This window comes from Lipomyces japonicus (assembly GCF_038497905.1).
Source record: "Lipomyces japonicus strain CBS 7319 unplaced genomic scaffold V1514scaffold_8, whole genome shotgun sequence".
In the NCBI taxonomy this organism is placed as follows: domain Eukaryota; kingdom Fungi; phylum Ascomycota; class Lipomycetes; order Lipomycetales; family Lipomycetaceae; genus Lipomyces; species Lipomyces japonicus.
In genome coordinates, this window is record NW_027117820.1 from 299,173 (window position 1) to 326,279 (window position 27,107).

The following is a 27,107-nucleotide window of genomic DNA, read 5'->3' on the forward strand; positions in this document are numbered from 1 at the left end:
ATGGCGATTACGAAATTAGTAAATTGATGGGGGTACGGAATCTCACCCTCAACATTTGTTTGCAACAAGAATTGTTTGACAGGAAAAACAGTGAAGGGAACGTGTGAATTTTTTTTTTTAATGGCGGGTCGAATATCTGATCTTCCGTTGGAAGTTATCATGAGGATATTTGACTTTGTTCAACAACAGGACGGCCACGGCTGCGGCAGCAAGGACGACGACGACGATGATGACGACGACGACGACGATGATGATGATGATAATGATGATGATGATTATTACAATGGCAAAACCAATTTGCGGGCGTTAGCGTTTACTTGCAAGGCATTATACGCAGTTGTAAGTAAACCAATCCAATGTGAGCCATAATTATTATAGTATTGACAAGGTTGAGCAAGGGTCAACAATTTTTGCTTTCGCAAATCAGGTTAAATTGGCAAATGCTGGACGTTTTTGAACGAGAACTCAGTCGGTCGTTGATCATGATCGTGCCTTACATCACGCGGTTTAGTATCACGGTGCCATCAAGTTGGGGTGAATGGCATCGGGCTGACATGTTGCAACGCGTGATTGATCAATGCGTTAATTTGGACCGGTTAGAGTTAACATTATCTGGATCGAGCCGGTGGTTGCGACATTTGGTATTGCATAATAACAACGATAACCGGAAATCATCATCGGGTGTGCGATGTTTAAAATTAATATCTCAACAGGCTAATTCAAGGCCGGCGTTGGTTGACCTGTCAGATTTGCATGCGTTTAAATCGGTTGAGTCATTAGTGCTTGAATTTTTCCGCATTCAGTTTGAATGCCTGGTGACGACGAATGCGGACAACAACTGCACAGACGGCATGGGGTTTTTGCAGCCAGCCGTGCTGCATTCCGTGCGAGATTTGACAATCATGAATTGCGAATGGAATTATCCGTTTACAATGTCACGGTTTGTTAATCTGGACAAGTTAACGGTTCGGTACTCGATCAAGATGGAAGCGTTTACGTTTTCGGAACGGTTGAAGGGCCTGTGCCTTGACCCGCCGGTCACGTTGCGAGATTTTGTGATGCACCTCAGCCTTTTTTCACCCATGCGTCAAAAAACGTGGCATCCGGTGTTGCAGCAATGCGGCAGGCTGGAACGGGTCAGCCTGAAAGGATTTCGGTACCCGGCACCGGAGTTTTTCGCCACCATGCCGGCGTCGCTTAAGCATGTTGAATTGCACACCGTGCCAACAACGACGAGAGCAATGACCAACATAACCACACAGTCGTCGTTGTCGTTGTCATCGGCAGCACCAGCATATGACGCATGGGTGATTAAGCGGCTTGGGTATGATAACATAACGGTAAAACTGATCATGCATCCCTGGGTAGGAGTTTAAACAATGAAGTCTTTTTTATTTATTTATTTTTTTTCTCTTGCTCTTTTATTATTATTATAATTATGGTTTAAAGGTGTTTTTTTTTTCCTTCTTTTTTTGGTCGTGAAATGATTTTTTAAAGTGTGGGATAACATGATGGAATATTATTAGTATATTATTTTTTAAAAAAAGAATAAAAGCAAATATTTAATTAGAGCTCGAGGTGACATTGGCAAGCTTGCCAACTGCTTGATGAAGGATTGCATGGCATGCCCTGGTAATCAACATTGGAATGATCTTGTCAACCAAGCATGCCGCGCATTCTGAAACCCGAAACCAATCCACACACTAATAATAACCGGGTTTTTGGTGAAGGCGAGGGGCACAGGACGAAGATGATAATGGCGACGACGGCGGCGATGGCATCGTGAGCATGAGCAACCGGTAAACTCATGTATATATATATATGTATAAGATGACACAGTACCTTTCTTGCCCAACACAAAGAAGTTGCCTTATGGGATTGAGCGACATTTTTTCTTTGTTCTTTACATGCTCGGCTGACAATAAACTCAAGCACCAAAAAAAAAAAATAAGGTTAGGCGTTCATTTGATACGATTTTTTTTTTTTTTTTAGATCATTCAATTGATCTTTAGAGTGAACATGTATTGTATGCATGCATGGTTGAAGATGATAGATACATGCACTAAATACTAAGTATATAAAGTTTAACCCCCTCTACAGCAGTTCGCGGCCAGCCAGTAGTCAACCACAGCACCGGAATTACACGGCTCCATGTGTGCACTGAATTTTGAATGAGCCGAGTGAGTGACAGGCCGGTCGAGCGATTGCACGACAAATTCGTTTCCGCATATTTCCCCATGGCAACAACGCGCTGGGCGCTAGGGGTAAGGGCGGGCAAACCCCAAACCCCCCGCACCCCCTCATCCCCGGAGCAGTTAGGACGACATGCAGTACATACATAGTCAGACCGATAACGACAACGGTTGGACCCGGCAGATTGAAGCTGGCAATGCGTTTTTGTTTATTTGCAAGAATGCACGGCAAATTGGCATTGCAGGGCGTTGCAGGGCGTTGCAGACCTCGAGTGGCTGTGCCGGCAAAATGTGGGAGTAATGTAACTAAACGGAATTAATTTGAGCACGTTCGTGGTTCGGAGTGGGTCTGCCCTGGCTTACCCGGGAAATGCTATACTATAAGAAGGGCCCCCCTTTCCCTGTCTTCGGTTTACCAATCATCACGTCAATTCGTTCGTAAACCATCTCTGTTGCTGATACAAACAATCTTTTGTGTTGTTTATTAGCCTTCTCTCTGTTCACGTCAACTTTTCCTTTTTATTCTTACGTCCACTGTTTGCTGAAAAGAGCTGTTTAGTTCCTTTCAGCCCTTCAAGTAGTCACAACGTTTTCGAATCTTCTCGGTTCAGCGCATCATCCTTATCAATCCTCCCGTTCTGCTTCTGGTTCCAGCGGGAGTAATCGAAAGTCGACCTAAATTCATTATAACAATTCACGTTCGCAAATAATAATAATAAAAAAACACTAACAACAACAATATTAATAATGGCTCCGCACGCTCTTGATGAATTGGCGGCCGCGTCGTCCCTTCATGTGCCCGAAATCTTGTCGGGAAAGACCACGGTCAAGGTCTTTTCTGACAGGGCCAGGGTCGAAGGTGACGCTTTGGTTTCTGATTTTACATACGAAAATGCTGCAGTCAAGCGTACTGCTGATGGTCAGTTCGAAGTCACGCCGACTGCGACAAAGTATCAGTTCAAAGTCGACCTCAAGGTCCCCAAAACTGGGTATGTTACAGATATATATATATAATTTTTTTTTTGTGCTAACGCAATGTGTCGTCATCAGTCTCTTGTTGGTCGGTCTCGGCGGAAACAACGGCTCGACCTTGTCGGCAACGATCTTGGCTAATCGATATGGCATTACGTGGAACACCAAGGACGGCGAGAGAAAGCCGAATTACTACGGTTCCGTGACCCAGTCGTCAACCTTGAAGTTGGGTGTGGATGAACAAAACAACGACGTGTACGCGCCGTTCAACCAAATTTTGCCCATGCTTCACCCTAACGACCTTGTTGTTGGTGGCTGGGACATTAACTCGGCCAACTTGGCCGATGCATGCGCCAGGGCCAAGGTGTTGGATTATGACCTGCAACGTCAGGTTGCCAAGTACCTTGCACAGGTTCACCCGTTGCCCTCGATTTACTACCCGGATTTTATTGCCGCCAATCAGTCCGAGCGGGCCGACAACTTGATCGATGGTGACTCGAAGTGGGACCATGTCCAGCGCATTCGGCAGGACATTGCAGACTTCAAGGTCAAGAACGAACTTGACAAGGTCATCATCGTGTGGACCGCAAACACGGAACGTTACGCCGACATTATTGAAGGCGTGAACGACACGGCGCAAAACTTGATCGAGTCAATCAAGCAATCGCATTCCGAAGTCGCACCTTCCACCATTTTCGCCGTTGCTGCCATTCTTGAAGGCGTGCCGTTTATTAATGGTTCACCGCAAAACACGTTCGTGCCCGGATGTGTCGAATTGGCCGAGATCCACAAGTCGTTTATTGGTGGTGATGATTTCAAGTCAGGTCAGACCAAGATCAAGTCCGTGCTGGCTCAGTACCTGGTCGATGCCGGCATTAAGCCGCTCTCGATCGCGTCCTATAATCATTTGGGAAACAATGACGGCTTCAACTTGTCCGCGCCGCAGCAGTTTCGGTCCAAAGAGATTTCCAAGAAATCCGTTTGTGACGACATGATTGCGTCCAACCAGATCTTGTACAACAAGGAATCTGGCGACTCAATCGATCACTGCATCGTGATCAAGTACTTGCCAGCCGTGGGTGATTCCAAGGTTGCCATGGACGAGTATTATTCCGAGCTCATGATGGGTGGCCACAACACGGTGTCCATTCATAATGTGTGCGAGGACTCATTGCTCGCATCACCGCTTATTTTGGACCTGGCCATCATTGCCGAGTTTTTCTCTCGCGTGCAATACAAGAAGGCGGACGAAGAATCGTTTGAGAAATTTTATCCGGTCTTGTCCGTTTTGTCTTACTGGCTCAAGGCACCGCTTGCCCGTCCCGGATTTGAACCCGTGAATGGCTTGAACAAGCAGCGCGCCGCGTTGGAGAACCTGTTGCGCGCGTTTGTCGGACTCGGCCCGCAGAACGAGCTCAAGCTTGAAGAGCGTTTGTGGTAGAAGAGTTTTTGCCCCTGTTGACTTGCAAAAAAAAAACTTTTTAAAATCAAAAAAAAAAAATTTAGTTGTTTATCGTTGTTATGGATTTGTAGTGAGTGGTGGTTGGTGGTAGTAGTATAGTTTAGTAATAAATATGCTTAGTCAACATTACATAGTTCTCTTTGTCAATAAATCTATTTGCTTAGCTAATTATTGATTGACTCGGGGCTGGGTTGCGCATGGGCCGGCTTCACGACTTTTTATTTTTTTTTTTGACTGTTCTTTTGCCGAGTGTGACTTAAATGCGCTGTTCATCTCGTCGTGGTAGAGTGTTTGCCATTGTTGCTACAGTCGCGGTTTTTTTGTCACATGTCGTCACGGCAGCCAAACCTTCGGTCCCAGGGTTCTCACTGACCGGATCCGACCTGGTGTCGTTGGAATGCATGCGCAGGGACATTGACACCGGCGAGCACGTGTCCGATACGGCTGCCAACAACAATGACGGCAAGGACGACACGGGCAAAATTTTGTATGATGCGTTCCCGGTTTGCAAGGAGACCAACGCGCCGTTGGCGTTCCCGGTCGGGCTCGACCTGGACGTGATCAATTGCACAATCACGTTGACGGACGAAACTTTTCACTTGTTTCAACTCTACGTGCATCAAGACGCACCCATGTCATGCCGCGTGCCGGCCACGCTTAACCGTGGCGATCGTGAATCATCATCATTGTCCGTGTCGTTGTCGTACGCGCCAGTCACGGTCGCGATCAGGGGCAAGCTTGAAAAATCTCACATTGACGTGGCCACTCAATTCTCGGCAATTTTCTCATTTGTTCAACCAGGTCAGCAATACGTTCGTCGTCATCATAATAATATTAATAATAATCTTGGCAATAACAACTACGTAAACAAACGAGTGCCGGTGAACATCACGTCAGGCATGGCATACCCGGTCCTGCCTTCACCATCGGGCCAGGAACGCAAGATCATTGGCGACGATCTCACGCTCCAATTCTCGGTCCGATGGTTTTCCATTAACACGCGCGTGCCCAAACGATCCGACAGGGACGTCGTGTCGGTCGCATTAATCTTATACTGTGCTGCGTCCGCCCTGGTCGCGTTCGCTGTCGCGGCTTTTTATTTCTTGGTCATTGTTTTCCCTTATCGTGCCAGGGCCAGGTCAAACATGCGAGCCGCCATTCAGGCTGGCCTGGCACCAGATTTTTCCATCTTTGGCGTGACAGCAAAACGAGATTAAATTTACTCATTATGAAACTATATCATTGTAAAAAAAATACATGTTATATAAATTTAATTAATCATGACTGAGGTTTTTTTTGCAAGGCCTGACTGATCTTCCAAAAAAACTGTGCTGCCGAACTGCGCACGAACGTGAGCGGCTCGGTGAAATAATCTGGCAACAACTCGACCAGGGCTTCATCCCGCTTGCCATCCAACATGGGCACAAACGTTACTTCCACATCTTCATGATCCGTACCAGCAACAGACAATGTTGCCGATGCAGATGTTGCTGCCGGTATTGTTGAATTATGAACCGCGCCGTTCGTGGCAACCGGCATGGACAACTTGTAATGAAACGCGCCGTTGCGTCCGGTTTGCAACAGGTCATACACGATCTTGCCGTTTTCAGTCTTTACATCCCTAACAATTAATCCGGACAGGTCAGAATATAATTCTTCCTTTTGAGCATGCAATCCAGATAATTTAATGCCAGACAATTTCCCTTGCAACAAATTTTTTTCTTGTTCCAATTGCTTAACTCGGGTTTGCAAATCAGCAGTTCGATCGGCCACGACTGCTTGCGCTTTTTGATTAATTTCCACGTCAAGATTTGATTGTTGCGTTTGAGCAGCTTCACGAAGTTGATTAATTATTAATTGCTGACTTGCGTTTTCTTGTCGCAATTTTTCAATGATCAGGTCCGCGCCTGCGAACCTACGTTCGGCCGAGGCCTTGAATGACATTAACGCTTCCTCCGTATGAGTTTCCCTAATGTCTTGCAATTTTTGAAACCGAACGTTCAATTTTTCGTACAACTTGTGCCAATCATTAATTTTTGCAATTTTTTGGTTTCTTTTTGGATTTGGTTGAATTTCATCTTTGTCGTTGTCGTTGTCGCTGTCGTCGTCGTCAACAACTTCATCTTCATCTTCATCTTCATCTTCATCTTCTCCATCTTCATGATTAAATTCTGCGTTCGGTGCTTCCGTAATTACTTGTTCTTGTTGTTCTTCTTCTTTAGAATTGACGACTTGTGTTTGCTGTCTAGCAGCAACCGGCCTTGCAGATCGTGAATTTTTCGTCTTTGTAGTCGTTGGCCCTGTCGATACTGTTGTGACTGCATTCCTGATTAGTTCCCAACATGTTTCACGTGTATATAATGTATTAATAATAACGTACTCTCTGCATCATTCTTGTTAACCTGATGATCGGTTTTGCCAGTGACTTCGGGTTTAGTCTTGTTGTCGTTTGCAATGTCGTCTTGCTTCCTTTTCCTCTTGCCATTATTATTATTATTATTATTATTATTATTATGATTACTCTCGTTAACATTGGTAGTATTAGTTTTGGTCTTGCTCTTATTTGTAACTTCTTGCTGATTTTTCTTGACCCGTTTTGTTGTCATTGTTGTTGTTGCTGTTGTTGTTGTTCTAGTTCGAGCCGGACTTGCACCTTGCGGGTCGTCTTCGGGATCAGAACTGTTTACCAACTGAGATATCTTTCCCGTTGCTGCCAAACTTGCCACCGTGGTTAATTTTTTTGCTTTTGCTTTAATTGTTGCTGCTGATGATTTTCGTGGCATATCTATTTTTTTTTTTTGGCTTCTTTGTACCGGGTTTGTTTATTTTTTGTATTTTTTGGATGTTTGAAAACATGTTATTGCATGTTATTTACCCGGCTCAGGTACGCGAAACGCACGCGTTTGTCTTTTTTTGGGGGGGGGCAAACGCGCTTAATCAAGTTTACACATAAAAATCGCTTTTTTATTTTTTTTTTCAGATTTCCATTATCTCTAAATTGTGCATTTTTTAATTAAAAAAAGAGAAAAAAATAATGACTTCTGCCACATTACCAAATTCTTCATCATCATCGTCATCTTCTGACTCCGGGCAAGTCAATAATAACAACAACAATGCCGCAAACCATGAAGAGCAGGCATACCTGGACCTGTGTGCGCGCATCATCAATCAAGGCGAGCGACGGGACGACCGGACCGGGACCGGCACGGTTTCCATCTTTGCGCCGCCACAATTGCGGTTTAACTTGAACGATGACACGTTCCCGTTGTTAACCACAAAGCGCGTGTTTTTACGAGGCATTATTCATGAACTTTTATGGTTCATTCAAGCTGGCACGTCGTCATTAAAACTAGCTCAACAAGGCGTGCATATCTGGGATGGCAACGGATCCAGGCAATTTTTGGACGCGGTCGGATTAACCGATCGCCAGGTTGGTGACCTGGGCCCCGTGTATGGATTCCAATGGCGACATTTCGGTGCTGCCTACGTGGACTCGGATGCAGATTATTCAGGCCAAGGTGTTGACCAATTGGCGGACCTGATTTGGAAAATCAAGCACAAGCCGCATGATCGCAGGTTGATCTTGTCCGCCTGGAATCCGGCCGACATTCCCAAGATGGCATTGCCGCCATGTCACATGTTTGCCCAATTTTACGTGTCCAACTTATCACAAAAGCAGGCGGGCCAGGAACACCAACAGCGGCAGCAATTATCATGCTGCCTGTACCAGCGGTCGGCAGACATGGGCTTGGGCGTGCCGTTCAACATTGCCAGCTACGCGTTGCTCACCAAGATGATTGCGCACGTGTGTGGTTTGGAGGCGGGCGAGTTCGTGCACACGCTCGGCGACGCGCACGTGTACGTGGACCATGTGGATGCGGTCAAGATCCAACTGTCCCGCACGCCCAGGCCGTTCCCCAAGTTGCGCATCGCCAGGACCGTGACCGATATTGACGATTTTAAATTTGAAGATTTCGTTCTGGAAGATTACAAGCCCATGAGCAAGATTGACATGAAAATGTCAGTTTAAAAAAACACCAAATGGGTCATGCATTTTGTACTTTTTTGTTTTGGCATTTATTTTTTTTGGGAGTGCTGGCGGTTATGTTTTAGATTTGGTTTAACAATGTTGTATTTGTATGTTAATAATTTTAATGATTAAACTTGCTGGTCAACGCTCGCGTGCGTTCAAACGTGCGTGTCTTTGTATCGGCAAGGTATTGCACGGCACTGATGCACAAATACGCAAATGAACCAATTCCTCTAAAAAGCGCCAACACGGCAACCGACCATAGAATAACTATTTTTGATTATTAGCGCCTCCCCGCCGGAGTTGTAATAAAAGAAAAAAAAAAAATAAAAACTTACAAGCCAAGTATCCGTTCGATCCCGCGTCCGTGGCCGCATAAGCCTGCGTGACAACCTCGATCAGCACGCAATTGCAAACGATCCATACCAGTACCACGCGAGTGCGAATGCCGCGATAATAATCCTCTTGCAACACGTTCTCGTTCGTTGGCGGGGCATTCACTTGCTTGCGTTCGCGCAAGTTTGCCAACGCGTCTTCGTAACCGGAATCGATATCGAGTTGCTCGGACGGCATCTCGATCTCGACCACGTCGTTGCCCAGCCCGGTCTTGCCCACGGCGGCTCCCAAATCATGAGCCACTTCGGTATCACCTTTCGTTCCCCAGCTCACGTCATGCGTGTTGCAAAACGCATAAACTTGAAGAATGCAGATGTAAGACGGCAGCAGCAAGAAATATTGACCACAACTGGTGAAAATATGCCATGGATCCAAATACATAAACGACATGCCCACGTACAAACCAATCGTGGACAAGATAGACACCAACATGTTGATAAACGTGCTGTGACCGTTCGCACCACCATCCGTGATGGCCCGGACAATGTAAAAAATACCACATCCGGACGTGTATGCGGTAATCACGGCAAATAATGCCATGCTGACCATAAACATGGTCTTGGCGCCTTGCGGTCGGTTACCCAAGCATATTATAAATTGGGACCCAATCAACACCGTCAACAAGATCCTCAAAATCACAAACATGTAAAAACCTCCGTGATGTCCGAATGGGTCGGTTGATGTGCCACTTAAACTGCCAGCAATGAAATAAAAAGTCAAATAGAAATTCGCCAATGAGAAAAATGTAAACAACAACGATAAAAACTGGTATATAAACTCGACATGAAGCATGGCCTTTCGCATATACGAATGATCAGTCTTCCATATTTGCGAAAAATGAAGTTGCGCGTACAGTGCTGCGAACAAGGCTCCGTTAAGCCACCTGCGACGTTGACTTATAAATTCGGGAATGGCATCTATAAAGAAAAAAAAAAATTTAGTAATTTTTCAAAATCCAATGTCGAACCATTTTGTGGCAACATACCTGGCACGTCGGTCTCACCAGTGCACGACTTGACGTACTTCAGTAACCATTTTTCGCCTCGCTTGGCGACCAATTCCCAACAAAGAATTCGATCTTCAGCAAGGTACATGTTGGCCGTAAACACGTCCGCATCCTTGCCGGCCAATTTTTCGCCCTTAAAATACTGAGCCAGCGGGCCATGCCCATTGCTGTCATTTTGCAGGGCAATGTATCGGTATGCCGACAAAGCTCCAGGCAAAACAGTAACGTAACCAAAAACGCTCTCCATTGGCTTGTCCAAAATATTGGACATTTTGTATTCAAAGTTCTGTGCCGCCACGATCGGATTCAAAAGATTGCGCCAGCCCTTGCCAGGCATGGCCCTGATCTCACCCGACGCGCCGGCTACGTTAGAATCTTGATCAAAAGTTTTCCATAAGTGATACAAGGACGTGTTGCCAGGCTTGGTGCCGACGTCGAGCAAAACGCACACGTTCGGATTCAAAATGGGGCAGAACGCGTTAAACAACCATCGGTGAGAGTTTAATTTTTTTGCGTTATTCTCCTTTAGGCACAGCAGGACTTGCACTGGCACGACGCCCTTTTCGGCACCTTTAAACTTGAGATCTGAATCTAACGAAATCTGAGTCGTGCATTCGTACAAATGCGCCTTGACTTCCTTGCCATTGACCAAGTTCTTGGCAATGCCGTCCTGGAAAATGCCCATTGCAGCCATGCAATCAAGCACGCGAGGGTGGATCTTTTTGCGGCCGTCGGCTACAATGCACACAACCACCTTCTTCCATCCGTCCTTGCCCCAAACCCTGCTCTTGGAACGAGAGCACAAATGAGCCACGTTCTTCATGACCGCATGCATTGTTCTAGTAAACGCAATTTCGTCCTCGTTATACATTGTAATGCAGATGCACAACTCGGTTTCACGGTCATTGTTTACCGGCCGAAGCGTAAACCCGCTGTCCTTGAAATCATCGGGCTCGCACGTGGCTGCCGTGTACCGCATGTAGGTGAACTCGTCATTATCTCTGCGAGGCAAGAAACTGTACAGTTTTGTCGGAACCGGACAATCCAGCACCAGGTTTCCTCGCACGAGTCGGACTTGCTTCCTGGCAATCGATCTATGACGTCGAGGTTGTGCGGTCGCGGGAACTTGTTCAATCAGTGGACTGCCCTTCTCGTTTGTCGTGAGATATGATGCGGTACCATCATCATCATCATCATCTTCGTCGTCGTCGCTAATCGAGTCGTATGATGATTTGTCTGATTTGTAAGAAGGCAATGATATGCTATAATCATCGTCGTCTGCGTCATCGTCTTCGTCTTGGTTATCTTCACGTTCATTGGCTGCTGAGTATCCGTAAGTGCTAGGTGGTTGAAAAGAAACCGGGGCTGGAATGAGTGGACGGCCAGGTTCTTTCAAAAGATGAGTGGTATCATTATTTACCTGGTATTCATTATTTTCGTTGTTTTCTAAAACAGTTGAAATGCGAGCATTGGATCCACGCTTGTTGCCATTTTGAAGAGTAGCAATTGGCGGAAACACTGGCGGCGGCGGAAGAGCAGGAGTAGGCGACCCCGAGACTGAGACTCCCGCAACGGTGGCGGCAGGTCCTGACGACAGGGCTGGCGGCGGCACAGGCAACGGCCTGATTGGTGAAGACGAGCGTGAATAAGAAGATGATGGAGGAAGTGCTTGTTGAGATGATGGCGGCAACACATGCGGTGATCCAAGTGGATTTCTGGACCTGCCCGACTCAATGTGTGCTCTCGTTGGCGACTCAATTATGGCCGGGATGGGGTCGCCAAAGGTTTGCGTGGGCAATGATGCGCCTTCGTCAGCGGTTGAAGGCGCAAGTCGAGAATACACTTTAGACCGAGTCGGCGAGGCAAAATTTGTAGACCGGGTGGGCGATGACGGAGCAGAATATGGAATGGCCGGATCAGCTGTATGGCGAATGTTAGAACATGCAGCTTTATACAGGCAAACAGAATTGCATACTCAACCCTCCATAGCCTGTTGCCGGCGAGTCGTCGTTGTTGTCGATTCGGGCGTAATTTTCTCTTTGCCGTGGCGATTCGTTGTCGCTTAACAAATGCCTGACCGAACTTCCACGTCCAGGCGAATTCAAGCGACTGTACATGACAGGCAAATCTAAGTGGTTACTGCTGCAAATAAAGATACAAAATACAAAATACAAAATACAAAAACGAAAAAGGGGGTTCGGGGGAAAGAAAAAGGCGGCATGTGGTACTGCCACAAGAGGTCACGATAGAATTTGAGGTTGCGAATGGCTTGTGCGTGTTTTGAGCGATTCGGTATTAGTTAGCGACAAAATTACAATGTAAACAAAGCAATTTGCCGAGATCGGCAGAAAATAAACACTGCGCTAGTCACCACAACAACGGAGCCAGGGGTGTTAGCATTAAGGTTTTCGCTGCACATGACTCCTCCGGCCACGCGACGCGCTTTGCGATTTCTTGGTTCGCGTATCCACAACGAGACACAGGCTGGCACTTCGCTTAGTTGAGCTTGCAGTGACATTAATCTAATTACATAAAGCCACTGCTCAGTGCCTATGGCATCGAATACCCTCGTTTCAATATCACGTATTTGTTCTTGCTTTGTAATCCATACCCCTGCTGTTTCTTCTGCTGCTGCTGCTTGATGCCATGCGTCTGCACTGCAACATCTTTCCCGCCCTGCTGCTGACTTGCGTCATCTGCGCCGCCGTCGTGCGGCCTGCAACCGGCCAGGCATCGTCGTGCTCGTCCGTCTGTCAGGCCACGGTGACGACGTTTAATGACTGTGGCGTGGACCTGTCCAAGCCCAGCACGGCCGACGTGATCGAATGCGTGTGCGGCAACGGCGGCACGACCGCGTTGGAGAACTGCGTCAACTGTGGCGGGTTTAATCTCAACCTGGCTTCCGTGTACGCCCTGTACGTACCTACATGTGCCATCTTCTCCTCTGAGGGCGTTGACTCGGCCCTGCTGTTTGCCACCGATCCCGAGGCCTGGTATCGCAGCCGGCTGTCCAGTCTCAGCATTTCAGTGCCAACCAGCGACTTGTTTGCTTCGGTTACTGATTTTTTGCCCGGGTTTTCTGGCTCCGCATTTCCCACTGATTTGCTTAGCGATTTCACTGGATTGGTCTCGTTGACCGGGTCAGTTACTGACCTTTTCACTGACTCTCACACCGCCTCGGTCACGGGTTCTGTCACGGACTCTGCCATCAACAGCGCTACAGGTGGTTCCATCACGGATCTCATTTCGTCGCTCATTGCATCAGCAACCGTGCGTGTTTCATCGTCCTCGTCGTCGTCGCCGTCACTCACCGGAACCGCAGCTTCCACGTTTGAGACGTCCTCTCGTTCCTCTCGCTCGTCTCAAGTAGCATCTTCCTCTTCCATTAAAAGTTCTTCTTCTGCTTCTTTGCAAGCTGAATCGGCTTCAACGTTTTCATCAGAAACGTCGTCGTCTATTACTACATCTATTACTGCTACGACGACGACGACAGCGGCGGCGGCGGCTACCTCATCCAGTGCCGCTTCGCCAACACGCAAATGGTTTGCCTGGCTGCTGGCAATCGGATTAACAATATTTGCTTTGTGACAATAAAATACAAACCAAAAAAAAAAGAAAATTAAGCGAGTGCGACAATGTGTTTTGTATAATTTATTTGTAATTTATTGTGATTTTTTTTTAATGCTTTCTTGTTGTTTGTCACTCTTTTGTAAAAACATTTATTTCTTCACGTTTCATCAATCTATTGTATACTTCTCTTTCTTATTACCATCTTCAATGTTACTACTCTTGCGTTTACTGGCCACAGTAAGCGACAGGCAATGACGTGAAGATTAATATATGCAATGCTTACTAGGGCAAGGGGGCGTGCCGCTACGTTTCCATCGAACCCGGGATTCCTTTACGGTAAATTCAGTTCGCAAATGAGCCCGAAAAAAAAACCGAACCAATTACTGTTGAGTGAGCAGCCTGCAATTGCAGCGTCCAACCCCGGAAAGACTTTCGGGTCAACGTCATTTTAAATATTTTTGAGTTTTTTAAATTTGGCATATTAGTTGGTAAATGCATTCATAATTTTGTATATATATATTTATTTTTTCGGGCGTTCGTTCAAAGTAAAAAATCATCCATCGCGAGAGATTGAAACGGGCAACCAAGTGGTGCCAAAAGTATTTTTATATATATTTGGCATTGAACCAAACATACTCGATCAATAATGATTACGCGAAGAATGTTGTGTAAGGCATTGCCTCGGTTTACACGAAGAACGTCGGCCGCACGCCTGATAATACTGACTCGACAGGCTGTGCATCTGAATTTGCGCACCTCGGCTTTACGGCCGCTAGTCATCACAAGATTCCAAAGCTCGGTTGCCTTGCCCAAGCAAGAACTTCGAAGTATGTATTGTTAAATAGTATTACGCAATGGGAGTGCTAAAATAATATAAAAGTACCGTCGGAAGAATATAATTCCAGAGTCAGCCGGGGCATTATCAGAGATGATTCATTCCAGAGAGGCATTGTCAAAATATTAGACAATATTCATAATCAAATCATCAATTACAATCCTCCGGCAGTCCAGTTTCCAAATGTGGATGATCTTAAACCAAAAAAGGGCTTGTTTGGGTTTCTATCAGCAAAAAGTCAGGTACCGAAAATCACCCCAGTCACGGGCGTGCCCACCGGATTGTACCTGTATGGTGACGTTGGATGTGGCAAGACCATGTTGATGGACATGTTTTATGCCACCATCCCGTTAACCAAAGTGCTATCCAAAAAGCGCATTCATTTCCACGCATTTATGCAAGACGTGCACAAGCGCGCTCACGTTCTCAAGGTTGAGCACGGCAGTGATTTTGATTCGATCCCGCTTTTGGCTGCCAGGCTTGCATCCGAAGCCAGGGTGTTATGTTTTGATGAGTTTCAAGTTGTCGACGTGGCTGATGCCATGTTACTTCGACGATTGTTTGAAGCCCTGATTGATCATGGCGTCGTGTTTGTCATAACCTCAAACCGAGCTCCGGATGAATTATACAAAAATGGCATTCAGCGCACATCATTTATCCCATGCATTGACCTAATCAAGCAAAAGTTGCAAGTCATTTGCTTGGATTCGCCTACAGATTATCGTCGCATCGAACGACCGCTCAAGGACGTGTACCATTCACCTTTGGACGCGGCAGCCAAGGTTCATGCTGACAAGTGGTTTGCCCATTTTGCCGACCCTCGTGATATGCCGCATCCGGCCACGCATGCCATTTGGGGCAGGCAGGTTTTGGTGCCCAAGGCATCGGGCAAGGTTGCGCAATTCACGTTTGACCAATTGTGCGGGCACCCGCTTAGTGCGGCTGATTACCTCGAACTGGCACGCAATTACCATGCGTTCGTGGTAACCGACATTCCGGTCATGACGATCCGAAACAAGGACGTGGCCCGCCGGTTCATTACATTTTTAGATGCCGTGTATGAAAGCAAAGGCAAATTGGTGGCCACGTCGGCCGTGCCGTTTGCCCGCATTTTGGAAGATGACGGTACCAGTGCCGGGCATCATAAGGAGATGGATCAGGGCATGATGGACATGATTGGTGACATGGATGTGAACGTGGACTCGTTAAAAAACATCAACATGTTCACTGGTGATGAGGAAAGGTTTGCATTCGCACGAGCATTGAGTAGGTTGCAACAAATGTCTAGCGCTCAATGGGTAGATTCTCTAGATTAGATTTATAGATTCTTTATTTTTAAATAAAAAAAATTAAATTACGCATTTACCACACACCCCATGACACCAAAAAAAAGCCAACCACCTCGACCCTCTAACCACCACCCCCTCTTACAAATTACAAATAAATGAGTATACGCGAAAAAAAAAAAAAAAAAAAAATTTGAAACCAATATCAACAAAATCAGTTCTAATTTAAATCAGCAAACCCGAGCTCATACACAAAACCCAAGGTAAGTTTTGCATGCTCAGCCATGTGATCGAAGGAAAGTCTGTCGAGCGTGTCCCTGGTGCTGTGAATGAACGGGTTCGAGTTTTTAAATTCGGACTCAATCACGAACGCGGACGGGTATCCGACCTTTTGTGCTGACGCATGATCCGAGCAGGCATACCCGCACTCGGTCTCAACATATGGAATGCTAGCGTATGAATCAATAACTCGCTTAATGAACTCGGTCAATTCCGGGTGCACAAAATCGGTAATCACGCCCAATGACTCGGGCTGACCGGCATCGACCGTTTTCTTGACGTATCCTGTCATGTCCTGTTGCAACATGGCGCCAACCTTGATCTGACGTTTGGCATATTCAGAAAAAACCGCCTGCGAACCCAGCAAGCCGCCTTCCTCGGCAGAGTACCAATGAAACTCAACTGTGTTGTTAGGTTTAAACCCGTTCTCCACCAACGCGCGAAACGTTTCCAAAATCGTGACCGTGCCCGAGCCATCGTCATCAGCACCGGGCGCGCCAAAAAAATTGGGGAAAATTAAGTTAATCGAATCTTGATGGGCGCCGACCACGACCGTGCGATCTTCAGCACTGCCGGTCTTAATGCCGGGGATACGGGCAATCAATGACGATTGTGGCCAAGAGTGATGAAACTGGAAAACCTTGATGGACGGGTTCACGGCCGCCACCGTCTTGACGGTTTCGAAAAGCCAATCCGAAGATTCGGCACCGGTCGTGGACTTGTAATATCTCGTGTAAAAAGAAGAAAATTTTTCCAAATTGGCCTTCATGTTGGCAATGCTAATGTTGGCCAGTAACGGCGTGACCTGATCGGATAACGACGTGTTTGTCGGAATCGTCACATTGAACTCGAGCTTGTAATCACCTTCGCCTGCGGTGTCCGTAATGTCCATGAATTTTTTGCCTGCCTGTTTTCACACCAAAAACGTTAATCACTAGAAAATCAAACAATAAAAAAATCATAAATATTCATATTTATATTTGGTTCATACTCTCTTCAACTGAATCTTATCAGTCTCAGTAATCCATTGCACCGTGCCGACGTCAGTCTGTACCAGCCTGAGCTCGTTGGTCGCAAACGGAACCTGGCTCTTATCAAACAACACAGCAGCTGAGACCGCCGTAGCTGAAAGTGCTACAATGACAGCACAAGTAAAGCGCATTTTAAAAGAAAAATTAAATCTATCTTAAATTAATATATATATGTTATCGGAAAATTAGGACTTGCCAAAAATCCGGGTGAAGAATGACTTTGATTAAACGATTCCGCGCAAGAAGATTGCGAAATCATTAAAATTACGTAAACGTCACGTGTTTCTAATAAATTAGCTACTCTCTAACATTCAAATAAAATTACAATTCTATACATAGATCTAGTGCTCCTCTATCAGGTCAATATTGACCGCCCGCAGTGCTTCAATCGCCCATTCAGGGTAATTGGATTTGTCGCCTCCGTGCAATGTGGCAAAGAATTGCTTAACAAACTGAGGGAATTCATCCTTAATGATTGCATCTCGAGCTTGTCTCATCAAATTAAGTTGATAATGCACGTTATGTAGTGTTAGTAAGTGCGCTCCAGAAGTTTCCTAATAGAAATTTTTTTTCGTTAGCTAAAATAAAAAAAAACCCCAATTTGGAAATCCCACCTTTGCGGCAAGATGGTGAACAAGTGATCTAGTTATTCCCATGCCTCCTTTATATTTTGGAATGCAAATTGGGCATTTGCAACCTTCTTCGACAGGTCCAAAATCAGTGCGATAACAATTATTTCGCAAGTTAAGCACTCCTTTAGCCGTGATTGCGTTCCCGAATCTCTATAACCGAAAAAAAAAAAAAGTTAAAAAAAAAGACATTGTAGAACCGTTCATGTGGGTACTTACCGCAGTTCTGGTTGGATATACGCAATCAAACAAGTCGACACCCATCGCTACGGAAACAACCATGTCTTCTGCATATCCCTATCCATAAGAGTCAACAACTATCCCCTGTTGCAGTTTATATGGTATCATCTTACCACGCCCATACAGTATATAGGCTTGTGCTTAGGAAGAAGATCTGTGCAATGGTTGACCCTATAATTTTCAATCAGCCAACATGGCTCGTCACTCAATTATTTGCCGGGTCTTACACTTTGCAATAAGCATCCTTAGCTTCGCCACCCGATAATCCACCGATCGCGATGCCAGGCGTGTCTCGTTTAGCCATTTCCTCGCAGCATATGCGTCGGAGATTGAGATCAAGACCACCTTGAATGATGGCAAACAGGTTTTGCCTGTCAGGGTTTTTGTTCGCACCAACGCATCGATCTAACCATCGAATGCTTCGATACATTGCCTAACATGAGTAAGCCATGATGAGTAATAACCGTGACAAACACAAACCAACCTCTTCCAGCCGCTCTCCCGTAGTTAACGTGTGAACTACATCATCTAATTGCATTCTAAAAACCTGGTTAAAAAAAACATATTCTAAATAAAACGTAAAATCAGTGAAAACTAACATAATGTCTGATCCTATACTGTTCTGAATCTCGATTGAGTGCTCGGGTGTAAGCAGCATTGGTGATCCATCGTGCGGACTTAAGAACCTGACACCTTCTTCAGTGATTTTAGCCAACTTCAGTAACGACACCATTTGAAACCTAGATAAATAAAACAAATAATAAAAAAAAATCGATTAGGCATGACTGGACGTGAACATTGGTTTTCAATAATGACATTCCATACCCTCCGCTATCTTATAACAAAGTTAGTGTCCCAAGTTTTCAAAAAAAAAAAATAAAGAAGAATGACTAAATTGTCGACATACCTGTTAAAATGTTGCGGTTCCACGACTGTAACTTGTGAGCACCGCCAATTGCATCTAGCACGTCCTTGCCAGGCTTTAGTCCCCTTTTTTTTTTAGTAAAAAAATTATCTCAAATGTTTCAACACATGACCTACAAATGATAAGTATTATTTAAACAAAGCTTGCAACCTAAATCTTCGAGTTGTTCTGGGGTCAACCCTTTCAGTGATGCCTGGGTCGCAACTGGCATAAACATTGGAGTCTCGACCTTCATTACCAACTTGTTAGCATGATTATGTTTTCTCCAATAGATTTTTTTTAAAAAAAAAGTAAAATAAAATTTGCAATACCAAACCATGCGGTAATGTCAGGTTCGCAGCCCGAGCTTTTGTCGTCGAACATTTTTTCACGATATCAAATGTTAACGCTGATGTGGAAGTAGACGTGGTCGCAGCCTGAGCTGCAGTTGTTGCCATTCGTCGCAATATCGTGAAAGCTGGTTAAGTTACACCTTAATTGTACAGAAACAATCCCCTAATAAAAAAAAAGAATGTAATGTGTTTTGAATATTCGCTTCGGCTTACTGTTTATTTTCGGGTCATGCCTTGATAGTAATCTGTTCGAATTTTTTAAAATTTCCATTAACCTTATTTGGCAACTCCGCATCCTGTTTGCGCGAAAGAATAGAACATACATGCACACATATATAGACACCAATGTAGTTTAACTATTGTTTCTGTCTATATTTTAACATATACGTACAAGCATGCTCTAGCTGCGTGACTGAAAATATATACAGATTATTTATTGAGCAATTAGTAGAAATAAACTAGCAGCCATTGTCACTTTCGTTGTCTATATTAAATAGTCAACCAAATACTCGAGGTTCAATTTACATACATGAACACATCATGTTGAATTCTTTAAAAAAGATGTAGCTTGATTCAAATGAAATATATTAAATATCAAAAAGATGCAAACACGTGATGCGCTAGAGCATTTGACTGCCAAGGAAAATCAATAAATAATATATACAAGAAGGAAACGCTTTTTTTATCTTTTCAATAACCCATTCGTCTATATTTTGTAAACAGCTTGGCCATGGCGTGCAAACTGTCACTAAACTTTGTGAAGGTTGCCTTCGCTCTCAATCGCTTCCTTTTAATATGCGGGTCTTCAAATTTCTTTTGTGCGTGATAAACTTCTCTAATTTTTGCAGTCGTCACTAATTTTTCCAATTGCCGCATGGTGCCGTCCAAGTTCCGTGGGTCGCTCACAAACAGAGTTCGCCCTGCGGACGAGTTCAATGTTGGCAATTGCGCCAAGGTTACTTTCGAATGGCTCTCGCCCGTTCTGAGCCTGATTTTTGGAACCACCTTGTGGTTTTCAATCTCATTAAATATCGTATAATTGGAAGGACCAAAAGTCTCTTCCGTGGCCTTTATGTCTTTCGTTCCTCTAGTTCCTTTCGACGGGCCGCTAGAATGCTTGCCAGTTCGCAAGTATTCGTCAAACACGTCACTTCTAATTAAAGTTGGACCAGAATTGTGAGATTTAAAACTTGACTTTAATGGATAAGATGGCGGCTTTCCATATTTGTTCTTCGATGTATATTTGCCTGCGAACGCAGTTGGCGAAGCCAAAAACGCTCGTGACGGAATTGATTGAAATGCGCCGCCTCGAAAAACCATGGATGCAACGTTATTGCTTTCAAACCGACGAATCACCGGTTTTGATGGAAATATGCGTATGGACGCCATTGTGAGAACAGGGTATGATTTCGTATCGCAATCAAAGGCCCGCAAGCAATTTCGTTTTTTTTTCGAAGTTCGGGACGAGTTTCGATTTCGCGGACAACGTTTTCAACCGCGCATAAACGTCCATGATTGCGCTGTAACTGCAACAAAAACTTTACATTTGCGTATTTTTGTACGAAGCACTATTTAGTGTAGATGAAATGATTTGATTTGAACTTTTAAATTTAGAGTAAAGCCATGTCATATCCAAACTATCCTCCAGGTGAGAATTTATTTTAGATGGTTTTATAAGTTTTTTTTTTTACTGTTGCTGATCTGGAATGTTTAGGAATGCTACCGCCCGGCGTTTCTGGAGCGGGCCAAAATCCATCGTTCCCTCCGGGTTCAGCTCCTCCAATACTGAATGCTTTCCCCAGTGCTCCAGCGGTTCCAGGACTACCTATTGCACCAGGAATTCCCGGATTTGCTTTACCACCAGGTGTTCCAGGAATACCTGGTGGCCTCCCTGTTCCATTTCCAGTTCCTCAACCGGGGTTTCAGTTCCCACCACCAGCAGGATTCTTAAATGGCAAGGTTGTTCCTCCAGTGAGCAACATACCACCACCAGTAATAAAAGAGACACTTAACCAAGATGAAAAGTCGCCTGAGCCTGAGCCTGAACCAGAAACTGAAGAGCAGGAAGTTGTGTCCGGAAATCAATCTTTCTTGGTAGAACATAGCTTGCGACAAGCTACCAACGATGAAGGGTTAAACACAATGTTTATAGGTGAACTGCCATCCGAGTTGGATGATTTTTGGTTAGCAAAGTTTCTGCGAGCTGCGGGACCATTAACAGCTTGGGTGCGGGTTAAGGATGCGTTCAGAAAGCCAAAGGATTTTGCCTTTGCCGAATATGCTGATACGTTTGCCCTAACTGAAGCTGCCACGATTCTACAAGACTTGGAATTGTCAGTGATTGAGGTTGAAGAAGGTGAAGAGGTCGAAGATCTTTCACTGGCAGACAGAAAATCTGTTAAGCTACTGGTAAGTCATTTAGAGAATGTGATTACTTGGCATATTGTTCTAACTGTTATAGATTAAGATTAATGAAAGCAGCACAGCTGCGGCTCAGGATCAGCAACCACAAGAGGACGATACAGAACAACGAAGAAACATGGTGAATGAGCTATTGGAGATTTGGAAAGACCCGATTAAGAGGGAAGAGGAGAAAGCAAATTCAGGTGATGACGAAATGAATAATAACGATGCAGCTGGAAATGGGTTTGAATTAAGGATCGGAGGCGACGATGAGTTGACCGATATTCCACCCGAGCAGCGAGCAATTGTTTTGGAGGAGATTGCTGCGTTTCGAGAGCGGACGAATCAACGAGAACGAGAACGAATCAAGAAGGAGGAAGCTGCTGAACGCGTGCGCCAGGAAAGAATTGTTGCTGAACGGCAAAAGAACGCTGCCCGTGAGGCCAGCCCAATCACGGTCGGCGAATCTCAATGGAAATCAAATGAAAAAATTGCATTTAAACGAAGTTCTAGTGTGAACGAATCAGATATTTCCAAGTTAGGTCCAGATGCAGAAGGTTTGTCAGATGAGGCTCTTGAAGAACGAAGAAGAGAAGTAGAAGAAGATGCGTTAGAGGAAAGATTTATAGACAGCGAACGGAAATATTTAAGAGAGGAAAGGTCAAGAATAGCAGCAGCCGATCGCGAATTGCGACGGGAAAAGGAAGAAAAGGATCATTATTTACGAAACAAGGAGTACATGCTTAAACGGCTTGCTGAGTGGAATGATGACATTGAAGCAGACAAGAGGTCAGAGGAATATTACCGTGATCGGTCATCGTGGGTTCGAGGCCGTGCGGCCTTTCGGTCCCGTGAGCTTGAAAATGATGAACGAGATGCTGAGCGTGAACGTCGGGAGGCACCAAAAGAGTCCATTAACGCGTCTGCGCTCGCAGATTCTTTCCTGGAACAACTTGGCGAATTCAAGCGAGAACCTAGCAGGGCAAACACGCCGTTGTCAGCAGGCAAGCCCAGGCAGGCAAGTGAGGAATCCAAGCGAGAAAGATTTCAAGCTAAGGTGGAATTTAAAAAGGAAGAATCTCCAAAACCTGAACCGAAGCCGATTTCAATTGGCATATCCAAGCCCACGTTGGCTCCAACCACCGGGTCCAAGTTTAAATTGGCACTGGGAGGGAAAAAGGCAGCTGTGGATAACACGGCCAAGAGGCCAGAGACCAAAGCGCCGTTTGGAGATGAGGACGACGATGAGAAGGTTACCAAAAAGCGGAAACTGATTCCATTGTCTTATGATAAGGCTTAAAAAAATTAGTAATAATAACTAGTATATTATGTATAACATGGAGATTTAACAGACCCAGTGAGTCTGTTGTATTTTGTATAACAAATAAACATTGCATAAATCGCAATTATTATAACCTATAAATTAATTTAAATGTTAAAACGTTTGCATAGGAGTGCAGGGATTCCCGAGGCCCTTAATTGTACAATTTAAACTACAACCAAAAATCATATTTCTATAATACAACGTCTGGTAAATTTACGAATATAATGATCATATAGTACCGTAAATTTTACGTCTGCTTTGATTTCCTTTGTTCAGTTTTAAGTCGTGCGAGTTAGTTATTTAAAAATTTGTGACTTGACAAAGCAATTCAATTGCGTTGTCTTGTGCAGATTAGAACATCAATGAGTAATAGACTCGGCAAGCAGTCCGTTCTGCTGATTGGAATTCTGTTTCATTTAACCTATTTATGGTCGATATTTGACATTTATTTTGTGACGCCGTTAGTTCATGGCATGCAACATTTTGTTTCCACCGAAACCGCTCCGGCAACCCGATTGTTTCTCATAGTGGGTACGACGCGACTTCCCGTCTGATCAACAAATTGATTAAAAAGAAAAAAAAAAAAAGCATTAGACTAATTAAAAATAGGGGATGGGCTTCGTGCGGATAAATGTCTCGAACCAAGATATAACTTGACTTTAGGTGAATATGAATACGCTGCGCCTTTTATTCGATCAAAAGTGCTCGAAGAAGGAACGTTTGGCGTTTCTCACACTCGAATGCCTACGGAATCCCGACCAGGACATGTTGCAATTATTGCCGGATTTTATGAAGACGTGAGCGCTGTTACAAAAGGTAATGCTATCGTCCAAAAAAAAAAAAAAAAAAATTCTTGAAGTTTTTTAACACATTCCAGGTTGGAAAGAAAATCCGGTAAATTTTGATTCAGTTTTCAATCAGTCACGCCATACATGGTCGTTTGGATCACCTGATATTCTCCCCATGTTTGCTCAAGGTGCATCAGATGAAAACAGGATTGATACGTTCATGTACGGTCATGAATTTGAAGATTTTACGATGGATACGCGTGATTTGGACACGTTCGTGTTCGATAAGCTTGACGATCTTTTTCTTAATGCGACCAAGGATCCACAGTTAAACGCTGCACTTCGGCAGGATAAAGTTGTTTTTTTCCTTCATTTGCTGGGAATCGATACTGCCGGTCATGCATCCCGTCCGTATTCGTTGCAATATTATCAGAACATTCAACATATCGATGCAGGCATTCGCAGGCTTGAACAACAAGTTAATGATTTTTATAAGGATGACAAGACGGCTTGGGTATTTACTGCCGATCACGGAATGAGTGACTGGGGTTCGCATGGAGACGGGCATCCGGATAACACACGGACGCCGTTGATAGCATGGGGAGCTGGCGTGGCCAAGCCAGACAAGATTAATCCAACCGGTCATGATGATTTTTCTAGGCCATGGAATTTGAATAATGTCAAGCGAGTAGATGTTGAACAGGCCGATATCGCATCCCTCATGTCTTACCTGGTCGGGTTGAACTATCCTGGTAATTCCGTGGGCAAGCTGCCGCTTGAATTTGTGGATGCTGATTTAAAGATTAAGAGTCGTGCTATTGTGGCTAACGCGTTTGAAATTTTGGAGCAATACCGTGTCAAAGAACGTATGTTGCATTATAACTAAAAAGTGAATCATGTTTGTTTTTTGGAAATTTTTTAACATATCTTAGAACACACAAGCGAGACCCAAGTGAATTTTAAACGGTTTTCTCTTATTGAAAATTCAATCAGCAGTCTGCCTAAACTGACGTCGAGGTTACTTCAACTCGAATCAGATGGCGAATATGAAGCCACAATAAGACTGTCAATAGAACTAATAGATCTTGGCCTTAAGGGCTTGCGTTATCTTCAAACTTATAACTGGCTTTTCCTAAGGTCGCTTGTTACGATTGGATTTGTTGGATGGATATTATATGCCTTGACTGCTTTTCTTGATTTTTATATTTTACCTGAGAAATTTCAGCCGTCCAATGGTGCGGTGGTATGTATTCAATTGTTGTTATCTTTATTTTTTCGCTAATATTATTATTATATAGCTTACGATTACTGCGTTAGGTTCCTTGTTATCAATTTTTGGAATGTTTTATTTTCAACAAGCTCCTTTGATGCATTATCTCTATGCTGTTTTTCCGGCATTTTTTTTGGAAACCGTTCTTGAATACAGAGTTTCGCTGTTTGAAGGATTGAAAATTTTGGTGTGGAATTCAAAGGGCAAGGTACAAAACACGCCGGTTAAACTTTTTTTTCAAATCATTGCTGTCGCGTTACTTATGGAAGCAATCGTGTACGGATATTTCCATAGGGAAGTATTTTCTGTTATTTATGCCTTGCTTTCCTTTTGGCCGCTTATTCAATCTCGGGATGTTTCGAGGCAAAACAAGTCTTTAGTTGTGGGCTGGTTTATTTCATGCCTGCTCATGACGACATTTACGCTTCTTCCGGTTATTAAAATCGAGAGCATTTTGCAAATTATCTTGGCAGGCGTTCTTATGACGGTAATCGGCTTAGGTGGTATTATTTATTTAATTAAAAGGTCCTTAAACGGGGGCTCAAGGACAAGCGTGTTCACGCTTACCATATTGGGATCACAGCTTGGATTATTGGTGTTATCAATGATTGTCACATTTTCCACTGTTCAGTCACTGGCTGAAGGCAATGGATTACCTTTTGGCAATCAAGTTGTAGGGTGGTTAGTGTTAGGTAAGATGAATCGTTACTATCGCGCACATTTATATGGCAAGGCTAATTTTTTTTTTTTTCAAAGTGGGTTCCATTTTACTGCCGTTTGCTCATATTAAGGAAAAAAATCATGATTATCGAACTCGATTGCTTTTATTATTTTTATCTTTTTCGCCAACTTTTGTTTTATTAACGATTTCATACGAGGGACTTTTTTACGTTGTTTTTTTCATCAACCTGGTGTTCTGGGTCGATCTTGAGACGAAAGTTTATGACGATCGTAAAAAGCGAGAACTAATCGCGGTGTCAAGTAATGGCATTAAACCGGGTACTGGGGAGAGAAGATTGGAACTTGCAGATATTAGAATTGCCTTGTTTTTCTTTTTCCTTACTCAGATTGCATTTTTCGGTACTGGCAACATTGCATCAATTTCTTCGTTTTCGTTAGATTCAGTGTACCGATTATTACCAGTGTTTGATCCGTTTGCCATGGGCGCATTGTTAATATTTAAAATTTTGGTCCCGTTTGCCATTATTTCAGCTGACCTTGGCATCTTAACTCAGCGATTAGGAGTCAAGCCATCGTCATTGTTCACCATGGTTCTTTCAATCTCTGACGTGTTGACATTAAATTTTTTTTATTTGGTACTTGACGAAGGTAGTTGGCTTGATATTGGCATGAGCATCAGTCATTACTGCATTGCCAGCTTGCTTTGCGTTTTTGTGATTGCACTGGAATATTTTTCGGAAACATTGATCAGCGGCATTACGTTGGAAATCAATGCCGACGCCAAATTGAAGTAGAAACTTTTGCAGATAGAGTTAAAAAATTAATCTTGTACATTTTGAACTATAGACAAGCTTTAACTGTTTGTAATTAATGCCACTTGGGATTTCGTGTTTGGGAAACAATTACTCGTTTTATACAATCGTTGCGCCTCTGTTTTTAACTAAGGATCCAAAAGTATATTTAAATATTCAAATCAACAACAATTCAAAAAAAAGAAACCACTTTCAAAATTAAGTCGTATAGTTTTAATCAACCGTAATACGATTCACATTTAAAAAAAAAATCATCAAGTTTCCCCAACCAAATATTTTTTTTTTTCTTTTTTTTTTTTCGTCGGCCACCATTGAGTAATTTGAGATTTCTAACCCGCGAGAAAAATAATCCGAAACCACCATTGCATGAAAATTGAAAAAAAAAAAAAAAAAAAATAAGAGAGCAAAACAAGATGGATGTCTTTTAACATAAAACCGAACATGATCCATTTAAAACTAGGGACGGCGTGCCGATGACCATCGATTTAAATGATGGTGCATCCTCCCAAGGGTTGAGAAGAGGAAGACTCGGAAGAAGAAGACTCAGAGGCCTTGAAAACGGTGGCGGTAGTGGGCTCCATTGATAATAAAAAAAAAAGATTGATTTGAAAATTCAAAATTTGAACTCGGAAAGAAAATAGAGT

The 27,107-nt window shown here is 44.0% G+C and overlaps 13 protein-coding genes across 13 annotated transcripts; 8 read left to right on the forward strand and 5 right to left on the reverse strand.

The window, feature by feature from the left end:
- The first annotated feature begins 57 nt into the window (after nt 1–57).
- Nucleotides 58–1,571, forward strand: V1514DRAFT_303770 (uncharacterized protein). The gene is made up of 2 exons (XM_066925611.1): nt 58–339; nt 399–1,571. The coding sequence occupies exons 1-2, from the start codon at nt 121–123 to the stop codon at nt 1,374–1,376; spliced, it is 1,197 nt and encodes a 398-aa protein (XP_066784887.1). The 5' UTR covers nt 58–120; the 3' UTR covers nt 1,377–1,571.
- A 1,044-nt stretch (nt 1,572–2,615) lies between these two features.
- On the forward strand, nt 2,616–4,816 carry V1514DRAFT_327098 (uncharacterized protein). Its single transcript, XM_066926912.1, has 2 exons — nt 2,616–3,181; nt 3,243–4,816. The coding sequence occupies exons 1-2, from the start codon at nt 2,940–2,942 to the stop codon at nt 4,603–4,605; spliced, it is 1,605 nt and encodes a 534-aa protein (XP_066784888.1). The 5' UTR covers nt 2,616–2,939; the 3' UTR covers nt 4,606–4,816.
- Nucleotides 4,817–4,847: 31 nt separating this feature from the next.
- Nucleotides 4,848–6,109, forward strand: V1514DRAFT_327099 (uncharacterized protein). Its single transcript, XM_066926913.1, has one exon. The coding sequence runs from the start codon at nt 4,887–4,889 to the stop codon at nt 5,841–5,843; it is 957 nt and encodes a 318-aa protein (XP_066784889.1). The 5' UTR covers nt 4,848–4,886; the 3' UTR covers nt 5,844–6,109.
- Nucleotides 5,905–7,232, reverse strand: V1514DRAFT_341431 (chromosome segregation protein Csm1/Pcs1-domain-containing protein; the record flags this gene model as incomplete). The annotated part of the gene is made up of 2 exons (XM_066929056.1): nt 5,905–6,944; nt 7,007–7,232. 2 exons carry the CDS (start codon nt 7,230–7,232, stop codon nt 5,905–5,907), a joined length of 1,266 nt encoding a protein of 421 aa, XP_066784890.1.
- A 383-nt stretch (nt 7,233–7,615) lies between these two features.
- V1514DRAFT_327102 (thymidylate synthase) lies at nt 7,616–8,861 on the forward strand. Its single transcript, XM_066926914.1, has one exon. It carries the CDS (start codon nt 7,661–7,663, stop codon nt 8,654–8,656), a length of 996 nt encoding a protein of 331 aa, XP_066784891.1. The 5' UTR covers nt 7,616–7,660; the 3' UTR covers nt 8,657–8,861.
- V1514DRAFT_327104 (chitin synthase-domain-containing protein) lies at nt 8,734–12,341 on the reverse strand. The gene is made up of 4 exons (XM_066926915.1): nt 12,034–12,341; nt 10,038–11,978; nt 8,995–9,969; nt 8,734–8,926 (listed from the first exon to the last, which is right to left on the reverse strand). The coding sequence occupies exons 1-4, from the start codon at nt 12,173–12,175 to the stop codon at nt 8,778–8,780; spliced, it is 3,207 nt and encodes a 1,068-aa protein (XP_066784892.1). The 5' UTR covers nt 12,176–12,341; the 3' UTR covers nt 8,734–8,777.
- Nucleotides 12,342–13,913, forward strand: V1514DRAFT_327110 (uncharacterized protein). The gene has a single exon (XM_066926916.1). It carries the CDS (start codon nt 12,705–12,707, stop codon nt 13,644–13,646), a length of 942 nt encoding a protein of 313 aa, XP_066784893.1. The 5' UTR covers nt 12,342–12,704; the 3' UTR covers nt 13,647–13,913.
- Nucleotides 13,914–13,960: 47 nt separating this feature from the next.
- Nucleotides 13,961–15,874, forward strand: V1514DRAFT_227115 (AFG1-like ATPase-domain-containing protein). The gene is made up of 2 exons (XM_066924728.1): nt 13,961–14,455; nt 14,509–15,874. Exons 1-2 carry the CDS (start codon nt 14,275–14,277, stop codon nt 15,777–15,779), a joined length of 1,452 nt encoding a protein of 483 aa, XP_066784894.1. The 5' UTR covers nt 13,961–14,274; the 3' UTR covers nt 15,780–15,874.
- Nucleotides 15,875–17,602, reverse strand: V1514DRAFT_227219 (uncharacterized protein). The gene is made up of 2 exons (XM_066924729.1): nt 17,020–17,602; nt 15,875–16,935 (listed from the first exon to the last, which is right to left on the reverse strand). The coding sequence occupies exons 1-2, from the start codon at nt 17,188–17,190 to the stop codon at nt 15,970–15,972; spliced, it is 1,137 nt and encodes a 378-aa protein (XP_066784895.1). The 5' UTR covers nt 17,191–17,602; the 3' UTR covers nt 15,875–15,969.
- On the reverse strand, nt 17,401–19,445 carry V1514DRAFT_360838 (tRNA-guanine(15) transglycosylase-like protein; the record flags this gene model as incomplete). The annotated part of the gene is made up of 10 exons (XM_066929692.1): nt 19,165–19,445; nt 18,970–19,082; nt 18,832–18,918; nt 18,528–18,668; nt 18,413–18,467; nt 18,156–18,361; nt 18,042–18,099; nt 17,908–17,985; nt 17,674–17,841; nt 17,401–17,613 (listed from the first exon to the last, which is right to left on the reverse strand). Exons 1-10 carry the CDS (start codon nt 19,288–19,290, stop codon nt 17,401–17,403), a joined length of 1,245 nt encoding a protein of 414 aa, XP_066784896.1. The 5' UTR covers nt 19,291–19,445.
- A 302-nt stretch (nt 19,446–19,747) lies between these two features.
- V1514DRAFT_327116 (uncharacterized protein) lies at nt 19,748–20,642 on the reverse strand. The gene has a single exon (XM_066926917.1). It carries the CDS (start codon nt 20,572–20,574, stop codon nt 19,876–19,878), a length of 699 nt encoding a protein of 232 aa, XP_066784897.1. The 5' UTR covers nt 20,575–20,642; the 3' UTR covers nt 19,748–19,875.
- Nucleotides 20,643–20,729: 87 nt separating this feature from the next.
- Nucleotides 20,730–23,010, forward strand: V1514DRAFT_290704 (uncharacterized protein). Its single transcript, XM_066925307.1, has 3 exons — nt 20,730–20,833; nt 20,900–21,594; nt 21,647–23,010. Exons 1-3 carry the CDS (start codon nt 20,809–20,811, stop codon nt 22,886–22,888), a joined length of 1,962 nt encoding a protein of 653 aa, XP_066784898.1. The 5' UTR covers nt 20,730–20,808; the 3' UTR covers nt 22,889–23,010.
- Nucleotides 23,011–23,108: 98 nt separating this feature from the next.
- On the forward strand, nt 23,109–26,728 carry V1514DRAFT_303799 (Phosphatidylinositolglycan class N-domain-containing protein). Its single transcript, XM_066925612.1, has 6 exons — nt 23,109–23,443; nt 23,522–23,728; nt 23,790–24,566; nt 24,633–24,943; nt 24,999–25,662; nt 25,727–26,728. The coding sequence occupies exons 1-6, from the start codon at nt 23,275–23,277 to the stop codon at nt 26,443–26,445; spliced, it is 2,847 nt and encodes a 948-aa protein (XP_066784899.1). The 5' UTR covers nt 23,109–23,274; the 3' UTR covers nt 26,446–26,728.
- Nucleotides 26,729–27,107: the final 379 nt, after the last annotated feature.

Bases quoted from the DNA above. Each gene is read 5' to 3' on its own strand.
- V1514DRAFT_303770 (XM_066925611.1), top strand. From the start codon at position 121: ATGGCGGGTCGAATATCTGATCTTCCGTTGGAAGTTATCATGAGGATA. The intron at 340-398 runs GTAAGTAAACCA...AGGTTGAGCAAG, and splicing joins GCAAGGCATTATACGCAGTT to GGTCAACAATTTTTGCTTTC.
- V1514DRAFT_327098 (XM_066926912.1), top strand. From the start codon at position 2,940: ATGGCTCCGCACGCTCTTGATGAATTGGCGGCCGCGTCGTCCCTTCAT. The intron at 3,182-3,242 runs GTATGTTACAGA...TGTCGTCATCAG, and splicing joins CTCAAGGTCCCCAAAACTGG to TCTCTTGTTGGTCGGTCTCG.
- V1514DRAFT_327099 (XM_066926913.1), top strand. From the start codon at position 4,887: ATGCGCTGTTCATCTCGTCGTGGTAGAGTGTTTGCCATTGTTGCTACA.
- V1514DRAFT_327102 (XM_066926914.1), top strand. From the start codon at position 7,661: ATGACTTCTGCCACATTACCAAATTCTTCATCATCATCGTCATCTTCT.
- V1514DRAFT_327104 (XM_066926915.1), bottom strand. From the start codon at position 12,175: ATGTACAGTCGCTTGAATTCGCCTGGACGTGGAAGTTCGGTCAGGCAT. The intron at 11,979-12,033 runs GTATGCAATTCT...TTCGCCATACAG, and splicing joins AACAGGCTATGGAGGGTTGA to CTGATCCGGCCATTCCATAT. The intron at 8,927-8,994 runs GTAAGTTTTTAT...AATCAAAAATAG, and splicing joins ATCGAACGGATACTTGGCTT to TTATTCTATGGTCGGTTGCC.
- V1514DRAFT_327110 (XM_066926916.1), top strand. From the start codon at position 12,705: ATGCGTCTGCACTGCAACATCTTTCCCGCCCTGCTGCTGACTTGCGTC.
- V1514DRAFT_227115 (XM_066924728.1), top strand. From the start codon at position 14,275: ATGATTACGCGAAGAATGTTGTGTAAGGCATTGCCTCGGTTTACACGA. The intron at 14,456-14,508 runs GTATGTATTGTT...ATAATATAAAAG, and splicing joins GCCCAAGCAAGAACTTCGAA to TACCGTCGGAAGAATATAAT.
- V1514DRAFT_227219 (XM_066924729.1), bottom strand. From the start codon at position 17,190: ATGCGCTTTACTTGTGCTGTCATTGTAGCACTTTCAGCTACGGCGGTC. The intron at 16,936-17,019 runs GTATGAACCAAA...GTGTGAAAACAG, and splicing joins ATAAGATTCAGTTGAAGAGA to GCAGGCAAAAAATTCATGGA.
- V1514DRAFT_327116 (XM_066926917.1), bottom strand. From the start codon at position 20,574: ATGGCGTCCATACGCATATTTCCATCAAAACCGGTGATTCGTCGGTTT.
- V1514DRAFT_290704 (XM_066925307.1), top strand. From the start codon at position 20,809: ATGTCATATCCAAACTATCCTCCAG. The intron at 20,834-20,899 runs GTGAGAATTTAT...TGGAATGTTTAG, and splicing joins ATATCCAAACTATCCTCCAG to GAATGCTACCGCCCGGCGTT. The intron at 21,595-21,646 runs GTAAGTCATTTA...TAACTGTTATAG, and splicing joins GAAAATCTGTTAAGCTACTG to ATTAAGATTAATGAAAGCAG.
- V1514DRAFT_303799 (XM_066925612.1), top strand. From the start codon at position 23,275: ATGAGTAATAGACTCGGCAAGCAGTCCGTTCTGCTGATTGGAATTCTG. The intron at 23,729-23,789 runs GTAATGCTATCG...AACACATTCCAG, and splicing joins CGTGAGCGCTGTTACAAAAG to GTTGGAAAGAAAATCCGGTA. The intron at 24,567-24,632 runs GTATGTTGCATT...AACATATCTTAG, and splicing joins GCAATACCGTGTCAAAGAAC to AACACACAAGCGAGACCCAA.